The 22,303-nt window shown below is 39.7% G+C and overlaps 1 protein-coding gene across 20 annotated transcripts in view; it reads right to left on the reverse strand.

Moving 5' to 3' along the window:
• Positions 1 to 22,303, reverse strand: part of DLGAP1 (DLG associated protein 1) — a 966,546-nt gene that overhangs the window by 57,691 nt on the left and 886,552 nt on the right. For all 20 annotated transcript variants that reach the window (XM_074383719.1, XM_074383721.1, XM_039463610.2 and 17 more), the window contains one exon: positions 15,095 to 15,186. In XM_074383719.1, the coding sequence (XP_074239820.1) occupies positions 15,095 to 15,186 (92 nt within the window). The remainder of the gene's footprint in view (positions 1 to 15,094; positions 15,187 to 22,303) is intronic.

Consider the following 22,303-nt stretch of genomic DNA (forward strand, 5'->3'; position numbering starts at 1 on the left):
CATCCCTTCCCCCATCACACACACAGCCCCAACTAATATCCACATTTCACACTAGAGTGGCACTTTCAGCACAGTCCAGAAGCCTACACTGATCATCATTATCACCCAAAGTCTCTGGTTTACATTAGGGTTACTCTTTGTGTTGTATATTCCTGTATCCACTGTTGTATTAAACATACAGCATTGTTTCATTGCCCTGACATCCTCTGTGCTCAGCCTATTCATCCCTCTTTCCTCCCATCCCCTGGCAACTAGCCATCTTTTTTTTACTGTCTCATTAATTTTACCTCTTCCAGCATGTCACATAGTTGGAATCATATAGTATATAGTTTTTTCAGATTGGCTTGTTTCATTTCATAATATACATCGAAGTTTTTCCCATGTCTTTTTGTGGCTCAATACCTTATTATTTTCTGTGCTGAATAATATTCCATTATCTCTGTGTACCACAATTTATTTATCCATTCACTTAGTAAAGGATAACTTGGTTGCTTTCAAGTTTTAGTAGTTAGGAGTACAGATGCTATAAATATCCATGAACAGGTTTTTGAGTGAACCTAAGTTTTCAATTCATTTGGATAAATTCCAAAAGACAAAATTGCTGAATTGCATGGTAAAGAGTCTATTTACTTTTGTAAGAAACTGTTGACCAGGCAAGGTAGTTCATGCCTCTAATCCCAACACATTGGGAGGCCAAGGCATATGGATCACTTGAGAACAGTTTGGGAAACACTGTGAGACCCCATCAACAAAAAATTCAAAAATTAGCTGGCCATGGTTGCACGTGCCTGTAGTCCCAGCTACTGGAAAGGCTGAGCTGGGAAGATGACTTGAGCCCAGAAAGCCCAGGCTGTAGTGAGCTGTGATCGCACTACTGCTTTCCAGCCAAGGTGACAGAGCAAAACCCTGCCTCAAAAAAAAAAAAAAGAAAGAAAGAAAAGAAAGAAAAAACAAAGAAACCGTCCCTAGCAGACAGAGCTGCAAGTGGAATTGGAATACCTGACTTAAGTGTGGTCATGATCCTCAGTATCACCTCAATGAGGAGGGAGAGATCGGGTCTATACACTGAAGAAATTCGACCCTTTGGGACAACAGACCTGCTCAGCCCATCCTGTGCCAGATGACAAATACTGAGACATGGAATCACCATCAGGAAATGCTTCTAGGTGCTGATAAGCCAGCAGCCACATCCTATCTGCAGAGGGTCCCTTAAATTTCATGTCACTTCTGTCACCTGTTAGCCCTCGGAGACTCTGTAACCGAACTTTTCAGTCTATATAAGCCCTGAAGCCTTCTTGTCAGCCATGTTCTTTTGAATCCAGCCTTCCCATGGTCATGCTTGTGTCAGGCAATCATGGTAGCATCCCCCATAAAGAGAATACATTTGACTCTTTTTATTTTTCATGTTTTAAATTACTGCCAGATTATTAAAGTTAAAATGATTTGGAACAAAAAAGAAAATAAACAGTCAAACTGTCTTCTCAAGTGGCTGAACTATTCCACATTTGCTGCAGCAAATGATAATTCCTTTTACTTTATTTATTTATGTTTTTATATTGAGATGGGGTCTCGCTCTGTCACTCAGGCTGGAGTGCAGTGGTGTGATCTCGGCTCACTGCAACCTCCGCCTTCCGGGTCAAGCGATTCCTCTGTCTCATCCTCCCAAGAAGCTGGTACTGCAGGCTTGTGCCACCATGCCCAGCTAATTTTGTGTATTTCTAGTACAGATGGAGTTTCACCAATATTGGCCAGGCTGGCTGGTCTCGAACTCCTGACCTCATGATCCACCTGCCTCAGCCTCCCAAAGGGCTGGGATTATGTGTGTGAGCCACGGCACCTGGCCTATTTTTTTTTTTTTTTTTGGTTGGGGGTAGATGAAGTATCTCCTACTCTGTTGCCCAAGCTCAAGTGCAGTGGTGCGATCTTGGCTCACTGCAACCTCCACCTCCCAGGTTCAAGCGATTCTCCTGTCTCAGCCTCCTGAGTAGCTGGGACTACAGGCATGCACCACCATGCCCGGCTAATTTTTTGTATTTTTAGAAGAGACGGGATTTCACTATGTTGGCCAGGCTGGTCTTGAACTCCTGACTTCATGATGTGCCCACCTCAGTCTCCCAAAGTGCTGGGATTACAGGTGTGAGCTGCCGTACCAGGCAAGAATTCCTTTTATTTAATACCTGCACTAGCATTTGGTGGTGCCAGTATTTTGCATTTGACCATGCCAATAGATGTGTAGTGGTGTAGCAGTATGTCATTTTTGTTTTAAGTTGCAATATCCTAATGATGTATGACGGTGAACTTCTTTTTATAAGTCTCCTTGCTATCTGTATATCATCATTGGTAAAACGTATGTTCAGATTTTTGTCCATTTTTAAATCAGATTGTTTATCTTCTTTCTTTTCTTTCTTTTTTTGGAGACAGAGTTTCACCGTGTCACCCAGGCTGGAGTGCAGTGGTGCCTCCCGGGTTCAAGCGATTCTCCTGCCTCAGGCTCCCAAGTGGCTGGGATTACAGATGTGAGCTACTATTCCTGACTAGTTTTTGTATTTTTAGTAGAGACGGGGTTTCGCCATGTTGGCCAGGCCAGTCTCGAACTTCCAATCTCAGATGATCTGCCCACCTTGGCCTCCCAAAGTGCTGGAATTACAAGCGTGAGCCCCTGCACCCGGTCAGATTGTTCATTTTCTTATTGTTGGGTCTTAGGAGTCCTTTGCGTATTTTGGATAGCAGTTCTTTACCAGATGTGTCTTTTGCAAATATTTTCTTCTTGTGTGTGGTTTGTCTTCTCATTCTCTCAATACTGTCTTTCACAGAGAAGTTGTTTTTAATTTTAATGAACTTCAACTTATTATTTCTTTCATGAATTATGCCTTTGGTGTTGTATCTAAAAAGTCACATCATATCCAAGGTCACCTAGAATTTATTCTGTGTTATCTTTTTTTTTTTTTGAGACGGAGTTTTGCTCTTGTTACCCAGGCTGGAGTGCAATGGCACGGTCTTGGCTCACTGCAACCTCTGCCTCCTGGGTTCAGGCAATTCTCCTGCCTCAGCCTCCTGAGTAGCTGGGATTACAGGCACGCACCACCATGCCCAGCTAATTTTTTGTATTTTTAGTAGAGACGGGGTTTCACCATGTTGAACAGGATGGTCTCGATCTCTTGACCTTGTGATCCACCTGCCTCCGCCTTCTATGCTATCTTTTAAAGTTCTGCAGTTTTGTGTTTTACCTATAATTAGCCCTATAATCCATTTTGAGTTAATTTTGTAAAGTGTATAATATCTGTATCTTTATTGATTTTCTTTTGCATGTGGATGTCTAGTTCTTCTAGTAATATTGAAAAGACTATCTTCTCTCCATTGTAGTGCATTTGCTCCTTTGTCAAAGATCAGTTGTCTATATTTATGTGAGTCTATTTCTGGGGTTTTTATTCAGTTTCATTGATCTATTTGCCTATGTTTTCATCAATACCACACCATCTTGAATACTGTAGCTCTACCATAAATCTTGAAGTCAGGTAGTGTCAGCCCTGTGACTTTGTTCTTCTCCTTTGATAATGAGTTGGCTATTCTGAATTTTTTGCCTCTCCATATAAACTTTAGTTTGTTGATATCCACAAAACAATTTTCTGGGATTCTGACTGAGCTTATGTTGAATCTATAGATCAAGTTAGGAAGAACTGACATCTTGACAATATTGAGTATTCCTATTCATAAACATGGAATGTTTCTCCATTTATTTACTTCTTTGATATCTTTCATCAGAGTTTTACAGTTTTCCTCATGTACTACTTACATGTATTTTGTTAGATTTATACATAAGTATTTGATTTGGAAGACGTTAACATAAGTGATAATGTACTTTATATATATAATTGCACTTTAGGTTCTGAGGTACCTGTAAAGAACATTCAGGATTGTTGCATATGTATCCATGGCAATGTGGTTTGCTGCCTCCATCCCCATCACCTATATCTGGCATATAGGTGATGCCTATGTTATTTCTCCTCACCTCCCCACACCCCACTGTCCCTCTTCTAGTCCCCCACAACAGACACCAGTGTGTGATGCTCCCCTCCCTGTGTCCATGTGTTCTCATTGTTCAATATCGCCTAATGAGTGAGAACATGTGGTGTTTGATTTTCTGTTCTTGTGTCAGTTTGCTGAGAATGATGGTTTCCAGATTTATCCATGTCCCTACAAAGGACAAGAAATCGTCGTTTTTTTTTTATGCCTGCATAGTATTCCATGATATGTGCCACATTTTCCCTGTCCAGTCTATCATAGATGAGCATTTGGGTTGGTTCCAGGTCTTTGCTATTGTAAACAGTGCTGCAATGAACATACGTGTGCATATGTCTTTATAATAAAACAACGTATAATGCTTTGGATATATACCCAGTAATAGGATTGCTGCATCAAATGGAATTTCTATGTCTAGGTCTTTGAGGAATCACCACACTGTCTTCCACAATGGTTGAATTAATTTACGCTCACACCAACAGTGTAAAAGCGTTCTTAGTTCTCCACATCCTCTCCAGTATCTGTTGTCTCCAGATTTTTTTAATGATTGCCATTCTAACTGGTGTGAGATGGTATCTCAATGTGGTTTTGATTTGCATTTCTCTAATGACCAGTGATGATGAGCATTTTTTCATAAATTTGTTGGCTGCACATATGTCTTCTTTTGAAAAATGTCTGTTCATATCCTTTGCTCACTTTTGAATGGGTTTGTTTTTTTCCTGTAAATCTGTTTTAGTTCTTTGTAGATTCTGGATATTAGCCCTTTGTCAGATGGGTAGATTGCAAAAATTTTTTCCCATTCTGTTGGTTGCTGGTTCACTATAATGATTATTTCTTTTGCTGTGCAGAAGCTCTGGAGTTTAATTAGATCCCATTTGTCTATTTTGGCTTTTGTTGCCAATGCTTTTGGTGTTTTGGTCATGAAGTCCTTACCTATGCCTATGTCCTGAATGGTTTTGCCTAGATTTTCTTCTAGGGTTTTTATGGTGTTAGGTCTTCTGTTTAAGTCTTTAATCCATCTGGAGTTAATTTTAGTGTAAAGTGTCAGAAAGGGGTCCAGTTTCTGCTTTCTGCACATGGCTAGCTAGTTTTCCCAACACCATTTATTAAACAGGGAATCCTCTCCCTATTGCTTGTTTTTGTCAGGTTTGTCAAAGATCAGAGCGTTGTAGATGTGTGGTATTGCCTCCGAGGCCTCTGTTCTGTTCCATTGGTCTATATCTCTGTTTTGGTACCAGTACCATGCTGTTTTGATTATTGTAGACTTGTAGTATGGTTTGAAGTCAGGTAGTGTGATGCCTCCAGCTTTGTTCTTCTTGCTTAGAACTGACTTGGCTATGCAGGCTCTCTTTTGGTTCCATATGAAGTTTACGGTGTTTTTTTCCATTTCTGTGAAGAGAGTCATAGGTAGTTTGATGGGGATACCACTGAATCTATAAATTACTTTGGGCGGTATGATCATTTTCACAATATTGACTCTTCCTAACTATAAGCATTGAATGTTTTTCCATCTGTTTGTGTCTTCTCTTATTTCCTTGAGCAGTGGTTCATAGTTCTCCTTGAAGAAGTCCTTTCCTTTAAGTCCTTTGTTAGTTGTATTCCTAGGTATTTTATTCTCTTCATAGCAATTGTGAATGGCAGTTCATTCTTGATTTGGCTCTCTTTATATCTGTTATTGGTGTATAGGAATGCTTGTGATTTCTGCACATTGATTTTGTATCCTGAGACTTTGCTGAAGTTGCTTATCAGTTAAGGAGCTTTTGGGCTGAGATGATGGAGTCTTCTCAATAAACAATCATGTCGTCTGCAAATAGAAACAATTTTACTTCCTCCTTTCCTGATTGAACACCCTTTATTTCTTTTTCTTGCCTGATTGCTCTGGCTAGAACCTCCAGTACTATGTTGAATAGGAGTGTTGAGAGAGGGCATCCTTGTCTAGTGCCAGATTTCAAAGGGAATGCTTCCAGTTTTTGCCCATTCAGTATGATATTGGCTGTAGATTTGTCATAAAGAGCTTTTATTATTTTGAGATACGTTCCATCGATACCTAGTTTATTGAGAGGTTTTAGCATAAAGGGCTGTTGAATTTTGTCAAAGGCCTTCTCTTCATCTATTGAAATAATCATGGAGTTTTTGTCTTTGGTTCTGTTTACATGGCGAAATATGTTTATAGACTTGCATATATTGAACCAGCCTTGCATCCCCGGGATGAAGCCTACTTGATCATGATGGATATGCTTTTTGATGTGCTGTTGCCATCAGTATGCCAGTATTTCACTGAAGATTTTTGCTTCTATGTTCATCATGGATATTGGCCTGAAGTTTTCTTTTCTTGTTGAGTCTCTGCCGGGTTTTATCATGATGATGTTGGTCTCATAAAAGGATTTAGGAAGGATACTCTCTTTTTGGATTGTTTGGAATAGTTTCAGAAGGAGTGGTACCAGCTCCTCTTTGTAGATCTGGTAGAATTTGTCTGTGAACCCATCTGGACCTGGGCTTTTTTTGGTTGGTAGTCTATTAATTGTTGCCTCAACTTCAGCCCTGGTTATTGGTCTATTCAGGGTTTCAACTTCTTCCTGGTTTAGGCTTGGGAGGGTGCAAGTGTCCCGGAATTTATCCACTTCTTCTAGGTTTACTGGTTTATGTGCATAGAGTTGTTTGTAGTAATCTCTGATGGTGGTTTGTATTTCTGTGGAATCTGGGGTGATATCCCCTTTATTATTTTTTATGTGTCTATTTGACTATTCTCTTTTCTTTTTAATTAATCTGCCTACTGGTCTATTTTGTTGATCTTTTCAAAAAATCAGCTCCTGGATTTATTGATTTTTTGAAGGTTTTTTTTCTGTGTGTCTCTATCTCCTTCAGTTTTGCTCTGATCTTAGTTATTTCTTGTCTTCTGCTAGCTTTTGAGTATTTTTTATCTTGCTCCTCTGGCTCTTTGAATTTTGATGGTAGAGTGTCAATTTTAGGTCTTTCCTTGCTTCTCATATGCACATTTACTGCTATAAATTTTCCTCTAGACACTGCTTTAAATGCATCCCAGACATTCTGGTATGTTGTGTCTTCATTCTCATTGATTTCGAAGAAAATCTTTATTTCTGCCTTTATTTCATTGTTTATCCAGTCAACATTCAAGAGCCAGTTGTTCAGTTTCCATGAAGTTGTGCAGTTCTGAGTTAGTTTCTCAATCCTGAGTTCTAATTTGATTGCACTGTGGTCTGGGAGACTGTTTGTTATTATTTCCATTCTTTTGCATTTGCTGAGGAGTGATTTATTTCCAATTATGCGATCAAGTTTAGAGCAGGTGTGATGTGGTGCTGAGAAGAATGTATATTCTGTGGATTTGGGGTGGAGAGTTCTGTAAATCTCTATTAGGTTTGCTTTTTCCAGGTCTGAGTTCAAGTCCTGGATATCCTTGTTAATTTTCTGTCTCGTTGATCTGCCTAATACTGACAGTGGAATGTTAAAGTCTCACACTATTACTGTGTGGGAGTCTAAGTGTCTTCGTAGGTTGTTAAGAACCTGCTTTATGTATCTGGTTGCTCCTGTATTGGGTGTGTATATATTTAGGATTGTTAGCTCTTCTTGTTGCATTGATCCTTTTACCACTATGTAATGTCCTTCTTTGTCTCTTTTGATCTTTGTTGGTTTAAAGTCTATTTTATCAGATACTAGGATTGTAACTCCTGCTTTTTTTGGCTCTCCATTTGCTTGGTAAATCTTCCTCCATCCCTTTATTTTGAGCTTATGTGTATCCCTGCATGTGAGATAGGTTTCCTGGATACAGCACACTGACGGGTTTTGACTTTTTATCCAATTTGCCGTCTTCGTCTTTTGATTGGGGCATTTAGTCCATTTACATTTAATGTTAATATTATTATGTGTGAATTTGATCCTGCCATTTTGATGCTAGCTGGTTGTTTTGCCCATTAGTTGCAGTTTCTTCATTGTGTTGATGCCCTTTACCATTTGGTATGTTTTTGGAGTGGCTGGTACTGGTTGTTCCTTTCCATGTTTAGTGCTTCTTTCAGGAGCTATTGTAAAGCAGGCCTGGTGGTGACAAAATCTCTCAGCAATTGCTTGTTCTAAAGGATTTTATTTCTCCTTTGCTTATGAAGCTTAGTTTGGCTGGATATGAGTATTAATTATTGATTCAATTTTTGTCAACAGATATAGGCCTATACAGATTGTTTATTTCTTGTGTGAGTTTTGGCAGACTGCCTTTCAAAAAATTGGTCAATTTTACCTATGGGCACAGAGTTGTAATAATATTCTTTTATTATTCCTTTGATATCCTAGGATCTACAGTGATGTCTCCTTTCATGTCTCATATTATAAGAGTAATTTGGCCGGGCGCAGCAACTCACAGTTGTAATCCCAGCACTTTGGCAGGCCAAGGCAGGTGGATCACAAGGTCAGGAGTTCAAGACCAGCCTTACCAACATGGTGAAACCCCGTCTCTACTAAAAATACAAAAATTAGCCAGGCATGGTGGTGTGCGCCTGTAATCCCAGCTACTTGGGAGGCTGAGGCAGGAGAATAACTTGATCCTGGGAGGTGGAGGTTTCAGTGAGCTGAATTCGGCCACTGCACTCCAGCCTGGTCAACAGAGCAAGAATCCATCTCAAAATAAATTAAAATAGAATTTAAAAAAAGTAATTTGTGTATTCTCTCTTAGTTAGCCTGGTTAAAGGCTTATCATTTTATTAATCTTTTCAGAGTCAGGTTTTCATTTTGCTGATTTTCTCTATTGATTACTATTTTGAGTTTCGTGATTTCTCTTCTAATTTTTTTTTTTTGAGACGGATGTAGAGAAACTATTTAGCAGTTCCTGATTACTGCATTTCAGAAATTCTTTTTTTTTTTTTTTTTTTGAGATGGAGTTTCGCTCTTGTTACCCAGGCTGGAGTGCAATGGCGCGATCTCGGCTCACCGCAACCTCCGCCTCCTGGGTTCAAGCAATTCTCCTGCCTCAGCCTCCTGAGTAGCTGGGATTACAGGCACGTGCCACCATGCCCAGCTAATTTTTTGTATTTTTAGTAGAGACGGGGTTTCACCGTGTTGACCAGGTTGGTCTCGATCTCCCGACCTTGTGATCCACCCACCTCGGCCTCCCAAAGTGCTGGGATTACAGGCTTGAGCCACCACGCCCGGCTCTTCTCTTATGTTTACTTTGTCAATTTGCTCTTCTTTTTTTAGTGTCCTATGGTGGAAGCTTAAATAATTAATGTTAGATTGTCTTCTTTTCTAATACATGCAATCAATGCTGTAACTGTCCCCCTAAACACTGCTTTTGCTGCAATCCATAAATTTTAATAAGTTGTATTTCCATTTAGTTCAGAATATTCAGTTTCTTGAGATTTATCTGGCTTATTTGTAATTTAGAAGTATGCTGTTAAATCTCTAAGTGTTTTGGGAATTTCCGACTATCTTTCTGTTGTTGATTTCTAGTTTAATTCTACAGTGGTCTGAGAGCAGACATGCTATGATTTATAGTTTTAAATATTTGTTAAGGTCTGTTTTATGCCCCAGAATGTGTTCTGCTCTATCTAGGTGAATGTGCTGTGTGAGCTTGAGAAGAACGTGCAATCTGTTGTTGCTGGATAAGTAGTCTATAGATGTCAACTATATTCAGTTGTTCAATAGTGCTGTTGCATTCAACTGTGTCCTTACTGATGTTCTGCCTTCTTGATCTGTCCATTTCTGATAGAGAATTGTTGAAGTCTCCAATTATAATATAGATACATCTTTTTCTCCTTCCAGTTTTATCAATTCAAGAACTCATGTATTTTGTAGTTTTTTGTTTGTTTGTTTGTTTTGAGACTGAGTCTCTGCCACCCAGGCTGGGGTGTAGTGGCACAATCTCAGCTCACTGCAACCTCTGCCTCCTGGGTTCAAGTGACTCTTTTGCCTCAGCCTCCCAAGTAGCTGGGACTACAGACACATGCTACCACATTTTTATATTTTTGGTAGAGATGGGGTTTCAACATGTTGCCCAGGCTGGTCTCGAACTCCTGACCTCAAGTGATCTGCCCACCTTGGTCTTCCAAAGTGTTGGGATTACAGGCATGAGCCAGTGCACCTGGCCAGATATAACTCTTATCTCATATATATATATATATATATATATATATATATATTTTTTTTTTTTTTTTTTTTTTTTTTTTTTTCCTGAGACAGGCTATCTGTTGCTGAGGCTTGAATTTCATGGTGCAATCTCAGCTCACTGCAACCTCCACTTCCCAGGCTGAAGCAATCTTCCCACCTCAGCCTTCCGATTAACTGGGCCCACAAGCATGCACCACAGCCAGATAATTTTTGTAGAGATGGGATTTTGCCATTTTGCCAAGGTTGGTCTCAAACTCTTTGGCTCAAGTGATCCACCTACCTCAGCCTCCCAAAATTCTGGTATTACAGGTGTGAGCCACTGCACCTGGCCTAATTCTTATCTGTGCTTCTCTATAGGTAAGATATTCTTTTCCACTCACTTTTTTCAAGATTTTGTAAGTCTTTGATTTTTCTGAAATTTGAATATGATAGGCTTAGGTGTAGCTTTTTGTTGTTTTGTTTTGCTTTTGGCATTTGTCTTGCTTCATACTCTCTGAGCTTCCTGGATCTGTGGTGTCTGACATTAATTTGAGGGGATTCTGTTATTATTGCTTCTAATACTGCTTTTATTCCTTTCTCTTTCCTCTCCTTGTATTCCTCTCTCACATAAAGTTACACCTTTTGTAGCTGGCTCACAGTTCTCAGATCATCTGTTGTGGTTTCTTGTCAATCTTTTTTCTCTTTGCTTTTCAGTTTTGGAAGTTTCTATTGTTATATCCTCAAGCTTAGCCATTAGTGTCCAGTTTACATCAAAGATATTCTTTGATTCTATTAGAGTATTTTTTATCTCCAGCATTTCTTTTTAATTCTTAGAATTCTTTTTAATTCTCCATCTCTCTGCATGTTATCTGCTTCTTTCATTACAGCCTTTAGCATACTAATCATAATTCTTTAAAAAATCAGCTGGGCACCATGGCTCACACCTGTAATCCCAGCACTTTGGGAGGCCATGGCTGATGGATCAGGAGGTCGGGAGATCAAGACCATCCTGGCTAATACAGTGAAGCCCTGCCTCTACTAAAAATACAAAAAAAGGCTGGGCGCGGTGGCTCAAGCCTGTAATCCCAGCACTTTGGGAGGCTGAGGCGGGTGGATCACAAGGTCAAGAGATCAAGACCATCCTGGTCAACATGGTGAAACCCCGTCTCTACTAAAAATACTAAAAATTAGCTGGGCATGGTGGCGTGTGCCTGTAATCCCAGCTACTCAGGAGGCTGAGGCAGGAGAATTGCCTGAACCCAGGAGGCGGAGGTTGCGGTGAGCCGAGATCGCGCCATTGCACTCCAGCCTGGGCAACAAGAGCGAAACTCCGTCTCAAAAAAAAAAAAAAAAAAGAAAGAAAAGAGAAATTAGCCAGGCATGGTGGCATGCACCTGCAGTCCCAGCTCCTCAGAAGGCTGAGGCAGGAGAATCGCTTGAACTCAGGAGGCACTGGTTGCTGTGAGCCAAGATCATGCCACTGCAATCTAGTCTGGGTGACAGAGCACAACTATGTCTCAAAATATATATATATATCTCCTGCCATATTTGACTCTCATTCTGATGTTTGTTCCATCTCTTCAAACTGTGTTTTTTTACCTTTTAGTATGCCTTGCAGTTTTTTGAAAAGTGGACATGAGGTATTTGGCGAAAGGAACTGTGGTAAATTGGCATTTAGTAATGTACTGGTAAGGTGTCTGTTAGGGAAAAGTGCCCTCTAGCACTTTGATTAGTGTCAATTTTTTGGTGAGCCTGTGCTCCTAGACTGGGAACTTCATCATTGTTTCTCAGGATTTTTTTTCTCTTATATGGGATAAGATGCCTGAAGGTGGCTAAGGTTGGCTAGAGGGAACTAGATAGAGCTGAGTGTTTTCCTTTCCCCAGGTAGGTTAGGTTCTGATAAAACCCTAGCCAGCAAAAGGTTCTGGTAAAATAGTTTCTGCTGTGTGCAGGCCTTGTGAAAAAGAAGAGAACGTGTTGGCATATTTCAAAGTAGTTCATTTTTTCCTCTTTCTTTCTGGAAACACGAGATTTTTTTTCTCTCTAATATTCACTATAAGGACCTGGTAGAGTTCCTGGAAGTAAAACTCACAAAAGTGTGAGTCCTCCCTATGACTGAGTTTCTTTGGAGTTTTTAACTCTCAGACTTGTCAACATTGAGCCTCCAACAATTCTTCAGTTACTGCTTATGTTTTCTTACCCTGTGCTCATTCCTGCAGAGATTTCTACTTGTGTTTCTACTCCAGTAAGTTGTGATTCTCTGTATCTGTCTGTCTCTCCAATTTTGGGAGAAGCAATGTGCCTTGTGACCTCACTATTCTGAGAGATAGACAGAGATGTTGATTTTTTAGTTTGTTGAGATTCTTACTTGTTAAGATGGAGTGTGACTTCTCAGTTCCTTTTAGCTTATAGTGGAAACTACTTGCAACTCCCTTTTTACGTATTAGAAAACTAAGGCACAAAGATGGGTAGCAATTTGTTTATGGTCTTTCAGCTAATAATGGGCAGAGCCAGGATTTGGCTCAAGAGTCTGTGCTGTTAACCACTACATCACGGAGAAAAGAAACCAAGCTGGGCTGGTGGGAGGTGGAGGAATATATTTCCTTTTTCTTTTTCTTTTTCTTTTTTTTAGGATGGAGTCTTGCTCTGCTACCCAGGCTGGAGTACAATGGCGCGATCTTGGTTCACTGCAGTCTCTGCCCCCTGGGTTAAAGCTATTCTCTTGCCTTACCCTCCTGAGTACCTCAGATTATAGGCATCCACCACCAGATCCAGCTATTTTTTTGTATTTTCAGTAGAGATGGGTTTTACCATGTTGGTCAGGCTGGTCTTGAACTCTGGACCCCAGGTGATCTACTTGCTTTGGCCTCCCAAAGTGCTGGGATTACAGGCGTGAGCCACTGTGCCTGGCCAGGAGTGTATTTTCTTAATACGAGATTTTAATGTCCATTAAATATATACTTACAAAAAACTTTCTAAAACATATGCCTAGGAAGGTTCACATTAAACCAATGATTACTGGAGCGGGGAAAAAAAACAATGATTACTAAAAGTTAAAGTAAATACAATAAATAAACATTTTAGAGTAGAAGAAAAAAGTTACTCTTAAGCCTATCATTTGTACATATTACATTTCAGTCCTTGTTCACCTGCATGAACACTATGCATGGATATTATGTATTCAACTTCTTCACCTAACATCGTATCATGAGAATTTCCCCATGTTTCTCTATCTTTTTAAATTAACGATATTTAATAGCTATATAATAGTTTACCTCAGTGATATGCTATAAATTACAAAAGCATACTATTATCAGTTATTTGATAGTGTTCTTCTTTTACAATGATAGATAATGTTTCACAATTGTTTACCTTCCATTGAGTGATTTCATTCAAGATAGTCCCATGAGTGTGATTTTTGGATCAATTGGTATGGACAGATGTATAACTATTGCTAACTTTTTTTTTTGTTTTGAGACGGAGTTTCGCTCTTGTTACCCAGGCTGGAGTGCAATGGCGCAATCTCGGCTCACCGCAACCTCCGCCTCCTGGGTTCAGGCAATTCTCCCGCCTCAGCCTCCTGAGTAGCTGGGATTACAGGCATGAGCCACCATACCCAGCTAATTTTTTGTATTTTTAGTAGAGACGGGGTTTCACCATGTTGACCAGGATGGTCTCGATCTCTCGACCTTGTGATCCACCTGCCTCGGCCTCCCAAAGTGCTGGGATTACAGGCTTGAGCCACCGCGCCCGGCTGCTAACTTTTATCATATTAGTTGTCAGAAGAATTGTACCAGTTTTCTTGGCTTCCAGCATTGCATAATTATATTAGGTTGGTGCAAAAGTAATTGAAGTTTTTACCATATTATACACACACACACATAATATATATTGCATATACACACATTATATATATATTATATTTTATTAATAAACATACATTAGCTATATGTATTTTCATGTATATATATATATATATATATATATATATATATATACCTCTTATAAGTACAGTGTCAATCAATCAATCAATAGTGGGAGGTTCTAAAACAGGATCACTTCCATAAACTGATAAATGACTCCTTTTCAGATTTTCAGTTTACGTTACATGTAGCCTTGATTATAGGAAGCATTCCATAAATTTTATTGAATTGATGGATAATGGAAGGATGGATAGGTTACATGCAAATGATTGTTCTTAATTAACACAAAGAAGGTTAGTAGCAAAGTTGAGATGATATACTTAGAGCTTTCACCCTTACCATAACTCCAGTTTTACTTTATTCAGCCAGCATTTACTGTATATTTAGTATGTGCAAATCACAATGCTGGAAGCTGGGGGGGGGGGGTACTACTATCAATAAAACATGGTTCTACCCACAAAGAACCTCCCAGTTTGAGAAATTCACATGCTTCTCTCCAAGTTCTCATTTACAAAATGAAATTATTAATCCCAAATTCTGTAATTTTATGAAACCCTACATTTCCCATTTATAGATACTAAGACACTAAAGTAGGTAAAGAGTAATCTAAAGGACTGGTGATTCAGGATAATGACAGGGAATATCTTCCTCATTCATTCATTCATCATTCATTGAGCATACACTAAACACCAGACACTATTAAATGTTGGAAATAAAAATAGAAATAAGGTAAGTTCCCTTCTCATAAAAATTCCACAGTCTCAAATGGGAAAATTTCTTTTTTTTTTTCCAAAGTTACAGTTTAGCAACCCAAGAGTACTGCACACAGTATTTATGTGTATGTAATATGCTTATAGTACTATTCAAGCAAAACTCAAATGGAGTGGTCTCTAGTATTAAAGTACAGGAGAGAATTGACTAATATTGCTTCAACTTCACCCTTTAAATACTCCCAGAACTGAGTGGAAAATATCATTGAATTTTGTAGATTTATCATGGGTAAAAGTACTTTTACCTTACTTCACAACATCAAGACAAAAGAGGATGAATGCATGTGGACTTACCACTTCTCTTCTTCTACTTGCACTCCCACAGACTGGAACTTACTGGGTGCTTTATTCTCCCCTGTTTTTTCAGGTTCTTCAGCGTCATCCACCTGGAGAGATCATCAAATAAATAGAATTGCTCTTTTTCAGTCACCTTGCTTAAAAAACAAACATCACATTTTATAAGAAAAATCTCTAATATTACTGGAGTGTCTTGTAACTTGTAACCACCTTGTTCAATATTTGTGTATTTTATGAGAGCCGTCACTACCTTCACTGCATGCTCTTTGACCATGTTGCTCTTGGTAAAATGCAATTTTATTCACTCTCAAGATAGCTGATAAATGTCTATGATTCCTCCATAGATTTGCAAGTATGTACTTACCTGTAAACACCTATATTAGAAGGAAGTCTACATGGAAATGTGTTCTTGGAAGTTTTTTTTTTTTTAGATGGAGTCTCTCTCTGTCACCCAGGCTGGAGGGCTGGGGTGTGATCTCTGCTCACTGCAACCTCCACCTCTGGGCCAAAGGGATTCTCCTGCCTCAGCCTCCTGAGTAGCTGGAATCACAGGTGTGTGCCACCATGCCCGGCTAATTTTTGTATTTTTAGTAGAGACGGGTTTCACCATGTTGGCCGGGCTGGTCTCAAACTCCTGACCTCAAGTGATCCAACCACCTGGGCCTTCCAAAGTGTTGAGATCATAGGCGTGAGCCACCACATCCTGCCTGGATTTTGAATTTGAAGATAACATACAAAATAAAGAGGAAAATGTATGCATTGTAATTATAATTGTTGATATTAAGAGATTTAGATATTAACCTTATTAAGATTAACTATAGAGTGTCTTCTTCTTTCTCCCCTTAAGAATTGACTCTGAATATTACTCCATAGTTTCTAAATAGCTATGTATATATTACAGTTATATAGAAAATATGCCACATGGAACTAATAGCCTATGTGACAGATTAGCCCCAACCCAACTTGGAAGAAAATTTTAAAATTCTTAGGTTTCTTCCTTTTTCCTACTATGTATTTAAGAATTTTTTTTTCTAGGCAGGGTGCGGTAGCTCACGCCTGTAATCTCAGCACTTTGGGAGGCTGAGGCGGGCAGATGACCTGAGGTCAAGAGTTCAAGACCAGCCTAGCCAACATGGTGAAACCCTGTCTCTACCAAAAATAAAAAAAATTAGATGGGCATGGTGGCACGAGCCTATAGTCCCAGCTACCCAAGAGGCTGAGAATTGCTTGAACCCAGGAGGTGGAGATTGCACCACTGCACTCCAGCCTGGGCAACAAGAGCAAAACTTCATCTCAAAAATAAATAAATAAATGAATAAGAAAGAAAATTTTTTTCCAAATATAAAAACAATTTAATGTAAATTATATCAAATTAAAATACAGAAATAGATAATGTAGAAAGTCTCCCAAGAATTACTGTCAATTATTTGATGCATATTTGTCTATTTTCTTTTATATGTATGTTTAAATACATGTATTTAAATGATTATAAATACTAAAATGACACACATGAGATTATACTACATATGTTTCTTCTGCAATGCTTTATTCATTAACACTACTACTATCTTTGGACATTTTATTGTGTCAGTAAACACAACTCAATCCTCTTGTTGATTACATAAGCATTTCTTTTCTTTTCTTTTTTGTTTTTTTTTGAGACATGGCGTCACTCTGTTGCCCAGGCTGGAATGCAGTGATGCGGACACCGCTCACTGCAGGGTCAACCTCCTTGGCTCAAGCAATCCTCCCTTCTCAGCTTCCCAAGCAGCTAGGCCTGCAGGTACATGCCACCATGCCCAGCTAATTTTTCTTATTTTTTTGGAGAGAGGGGGCACCCCATGTTGCCCAGGCTGGTGTCAAATGACTGTGTTCAAACAATCCTCCCACCTCACCTCCTAAAGTACTGGGATTATAAGCTTGAGAATATTTCTTTTAATGACTAAGCAATATAGGTATCGGAGTAATTTGCTCTTTATTGCTATTATGTATGATATTACAAATAACATTTCATATGCATCCTTTTGAATACTAGTGCAAATATTGTTTAGGAAAAATTATTAGAAGTAGAAATGCTAGGTGGAAGATATTGAGCATGTGCAAATTTAAAGTATATGTCACCAAATCACTTATCATCCTTTCATAGTCAGTGCATAAGACTTTACAACTCCCGACACCTTCACTAGGTACTAAATATTGGCAAACTTTTAAATTTTTGCTAAGGTATCACAAGTTAAAAAAAAAAAAGAAGGCCGGGCGCGGTGGCTCAAGCCTGTAATCCCGGCACTTTGGGAGGCCGAGGCGGGTGGATCACAAGGTCGAGAGATCGAGACCATCCTGGTCAACATGGTGAAACCCCGTCTCTACTAAAAATACAAAAAATTAGCTGGGCATGGTGGCACGTGCCTGTAATCCCAGCTACTCAGGAGGCTGAGGCAGGAGAATTGCCTGAACCCAGGAGGCGGAGGTTGCGGTGAGCCGAGATCGCGCCATTGCACTCCAGCCTGGGTAACAAGAGCGAAACTCCGTCTCAAAAAAAAAAAAAAAAAAAAGAAATTCTTTTTTTGAGATGGAGTCTCACTCTGTTGCTCAGGCTGGCCTGCAGTGGCACAATCTTGGCTTACTGCAACCTCTGCCTCCCAAGTTCAAGTGGTTCTCCTGCCTCAGCCTCCTGAGTAGCTGGGACTGGAAGTGTGTGCCACCACGCCCTGTTCCACCACGCTGGTCAGGCTGGTCTCGAACTCCTGACCTCGTGATCGGCCCACCTCAGTCTCCCAAAGTGCTGGGATTATAAGAGTGAGCCACTGCGCCCTGCCAAAAATATTTATTGACCTCTTATGTTTCTATCTGCAAACTGTCTATTCATATCCTTTACTAGTTTCCTCCCTAATTGGGCTGTTTTTTATTTTCTTAATCATAGGATCTGTTTATATCTTAAGAACCTAAACTCTCTTTGTTGACCATGTGTCTTTTTTTTTTTTTTCTTTTTTTTCGAGATGGAGTTTCGCTCTTATTGCCCAGGCTGGAGTGCAATGGTGCAATCTTGGCTCACTGCAACCTCTGCCTCCCAGGTTCAAGCGATTCTCCTGCCTCAGCCTCCTGAGTAGCTGGAACTACAGGCACCCGCCACCGTGTCCAGCTAATTTTAGTCCAGCTAATTTTTGAATTTTTAGTAGAGGTGGGGTTTCACCATTTGGCCAGGGTGGTCTTGAACTCCTAATCTTGTGATCTGCCCACCTCAGCCTCCCAAAGTGCTGCGATTACAGGCGGGAGCCACCGCGCCTGGCTATCATCTGTCTTTTAAGATTTGCCCTTCATTGGAGAGAATCTTAGGTGGTTGTATCCAGCTTTTATGGTTTGAAAAGGTCTTTTCTCCAAGCATATTTTTTAAAGTCCTCTTGTATTTTTTTTATGCTTTCATGTTAGTTTTTTTTCATATTTAGTTATTAAATCCACCATCCTGAAATATTCGTGTCAAAGATACATATGTAGAGATGGAATACGTATGTATCTCCTGTATTACCTCCCTTGGGTTATCAATGGATCTGGCTCCATTTATTAACTAATTCGCCTTTTTTGTTTGAGATGTCAACTTTATCTGATACCAAACTTTACTCACATATCTTTTTTTTTTTTCTGGAGACAGAGTCTCCCTCTGTTGCCCAGGCTGGAGTGCAATGGCACAATCTCACCTCACTGTAACATCCAGCTCCTGGGTTCAAGCGATTCTCCTGCTTCAGCCTCCCTAGTAGCTGGGATTACAGGTGCCCATCACCATGCCCTACTAATTTTTGTAATTTTAGTAGACACAGGGTTTCACCATGTTAGTCAGGCTGTTGTTCTCAAACCCCTGACCTCAGATGATCTGCCCACCTCAGCTTCCCAAAGTTCTGGCATTACAGAAGTGAATCATCGCACTGGCATACTCACATATATTTTCCCATACATTCTCATACAGGCATTCCCATATACAGTCATGACACACATAATAATGTTTCTGTTAACAACAGATCACATATACAAGAGTGACTATAAGATTATGATGGTACTGCCCTGTGCAGAAGTACCATTTTGTATCTTTTGTACTGTATTTTTACTAGACTTTTTCTATGGTTAGATACACAGATACTTACCATTGTGTTACAGTTGCCTACAGTGTTCAGCATAGTCATATGCTGTACAGGTTTGTAGCCTAGGAACAATGGGCCATACTATATAGCCTCAGTGTGTAGTATGCTCGACCTTCTAGGTTTGTGTAAGTACATTCTACGATGTTCACACAACGATGAAATCACCTAATAACGCATTTTTCCAGCTGTATCCCTGCCATTAGGTGACACACACACATATATAGACCTGTTTCTGGCCTATGGATCTGCTGGGTTTTTTGACCTTCTCTCTCGTTTTTCCTAAATACATATACATATATATATGTTTTTTTTTTTTTTTTTTGAGATGGGGTTTCACTCTGTTGTCCAGGCTGGAGTGCAGTGGTGCAATCTCAGCTCAGTGCAACCTCCATCTCCCAGGTTCAAGTGATTCTCTTGCCTCAGCCTCCAAAGTAGCTGGAATTACAGGCAGGTGCCACCACGCCTGGCTAATTTTTGTATTTTTAGTAGAGATAGGGTTTCGCTACGTTGATCAGACTCAAACTGATCAGGTCTCAAACTCCCAACCTCAGCTGATCTGCCCACCTCAGCCTCTCAAAGTGCTGGGATTACAGGTGTGAGCCACTGTACCTGGACTTTCCTAATATAATTTTAAAATCAATCTTGATATTTTCTATGGCAAGTCTCCTCCTGTAGTTCTTTTTTAAAAAATATAATTAGGCTGCCGGGGGTAGTGGCTTACGCCTGTAATCCAAGCACTTTGGAGGCCAAGGTGGGTGGATCACCTGGGGTCGGGAGTTCAAGACCAGCCTGACCAACATGGTGAAATCCCATCTTTAAAAAAAAAAAAAAAAAAAAATATATATATATATATATATATATATATATATATATATATAGGCTAGGTGAGGCTGCTCATGCCTGTAATCCTAGAACTTTGGGAGGCCAAGGTGAGAGGATCATTTGACCTTAAGAGTTCAAGACCAGCCTGGGCAATATAGCAAGACCCTGTCTCTAAAAAATAAGAGAAAAAAATTAGCATAGTGGCATGTGTCTGTACTCCCAGCTACTCAAGAGACGAAAGCAGGAGGATTGCTTGAGCCTGAGAGGTGGAGGCTACAGTGAGCCCTGATCATGCTACTGACTCCAGCCTGAGTGACAGAGCAAGACAGTGTCTCCAAAAAAAAAAAAAAAGTAATTTAAAAACAGAGCAAAACAAAACAAAAATCTCTAGGCCATTTTGGAGTATTAACTTCTAAATTAATATCAAATTGCCTTTAACAAATTAACTTTAACATCAAATTGTCAAGTTCCTCCTGTTAGCCTCCACCAGTGATAAAAATCATGTTGAAATTTTTATTGGAATTTCTTTAAATATTTGTTAATTTTCAAATAATTGTTGTCTTTATACTATGTAGTATTTCTGTGTAGTAATATTAAATAATTTCCCATTTATTCCGGTCTTACATTTTATTTATTTACTAGACAAGGTCTTGCTACGTTGCCCAGGCTAGAGTACAGTGGCTATTCACAAGGTTGATCCCATTAGTGATCAGCATGAAAACTTTGACCTAGTCTGTTTCTGACCTGGGCCAGCTCATTCCCCACTTAGGCAACCGGACGGTCCCCTGCCCCCAGGAGATCACCATATTGATGTTGAACTTCCTGTGGACACCCTATCAGTATAGTGCACTAAAGCCCAAGTTTCCTGAGCTTATGTGATCCTCCTGCCTCAGCCCTCTGAGTAGCTGAGAATACAGGTGTGCATGACCATGTCCGGAGGTCTTTTTTTTTTTTTTTTGAGATAGATTCTTAGGAGTCTCACTCTGTCACCCAGGCTGAAGTGCAGTAGCATGATCTTGGCTCACTGCAACCTTTGCCTCCTGGGTTCAAGTGATTCTCTCTGCCTCAGCCTCCGGAGTAACTGGGACTACAGGCATGCACAACCATGCCCAGCTATTTTTTTTGTGTGTTTTTAGTAGAGACAGGGTTTCACCATGTTGGCCAGGCTGCTCTCAATTTCCCGACCTCAGGTGATCTGCCTACCTCGGCCTCCCAAACTGCTAGGATTACAGGCATAAACCACCGCACCTGGCCTTCCCCAGATTGAATACTTCCTCTTGCATCGGTATTAGTAGTTTAGGTGAGTGTCTATATTATTTTGACTTTAAAATTTACCAACATTAAGTTGTCACAAGAATCTTTTATAATTTTTCAAAAGGTCATATACTATTCTCATTTCTAACAGTGTTGATTTCTATTTTCCCTTTCTCAATCAGACTCATCTATTTAGGTTTTTCAAATAACTAATTTTGGTTTATCAGTTCCACTTCACTTGTTATTGCCATTGCTCTGTTTTGTTTTCTAATGCACTTATCTCTATTTTCCTCATTAGTAATTCCTTCTTTTGAATCTGTTGCTCTTTGACTAGCTTTGTGAATTGAGTGTTTAGTTTATATTGTAATATATTTCTTCCTTAATTATGAAAGAACATAGGGCTAGAATTCTTCTTAGGTCATAACTACAGCCACAGCCCATAGTGATGATTTATAGGATTCCTGCTGTTATTTATTTCCAAATAATCTTGAATTCCTTCTGTAATCCATATGTTATTTAGATGTTTTAATATTTTCATTCTGTTTTTTTTCTTTTTTTTTGAGACGGAGTCTCACTCTGTCGCCCAGGCTGGAGTGCAGTGGTGCAATCTCAGCTCACTGTAACCTCTGCCTCTCAGGTTCAAGCGATTCTCCTGCCTCAGCTTCCTGAGTAGCTGGGATTACAGGAGCTCGCCATCACACCCGACTAATTTTTGTATTTTTAGTAGAGATGGGGTTTCACCATGTTGGTAAGGCTGGTCTTGAACTGCTGACCTTGTGACCCACCCGCCTCGGCCTCCCAAAGTGCTGGGAATACAGGCATGAGCCACCATGCCCGGCCCATTTTAATATTTTTGAATGGTTAGATTTTGTTATCCGTTTAGTGTTAATTTCTAATTTTAATGCATCATGGTTGGCAAAAATGACTGATTATTTCTTCTTTTTGGAATCCATTAAAAGGATCTCTGTAAGGTTCATTAGTTTTGACTGGAGATAAGTCC

The sequence above is a fragment of the Saimiri boliviensis genome, chromosome 13, assembly GCF_048565385.1.
Source record: "Saimiri boliviensis isolate mSaiBol1 chromosome 13, mSaiBol1.pri, whole genome shotgun sequence".
In the NCBI taxonomy this organism is placed as follows: Eukaryota; Metazoa; Chordata; class Mammalia; order Primates; family Cebidae; genus Saimiri; species Saimiri boliviensis.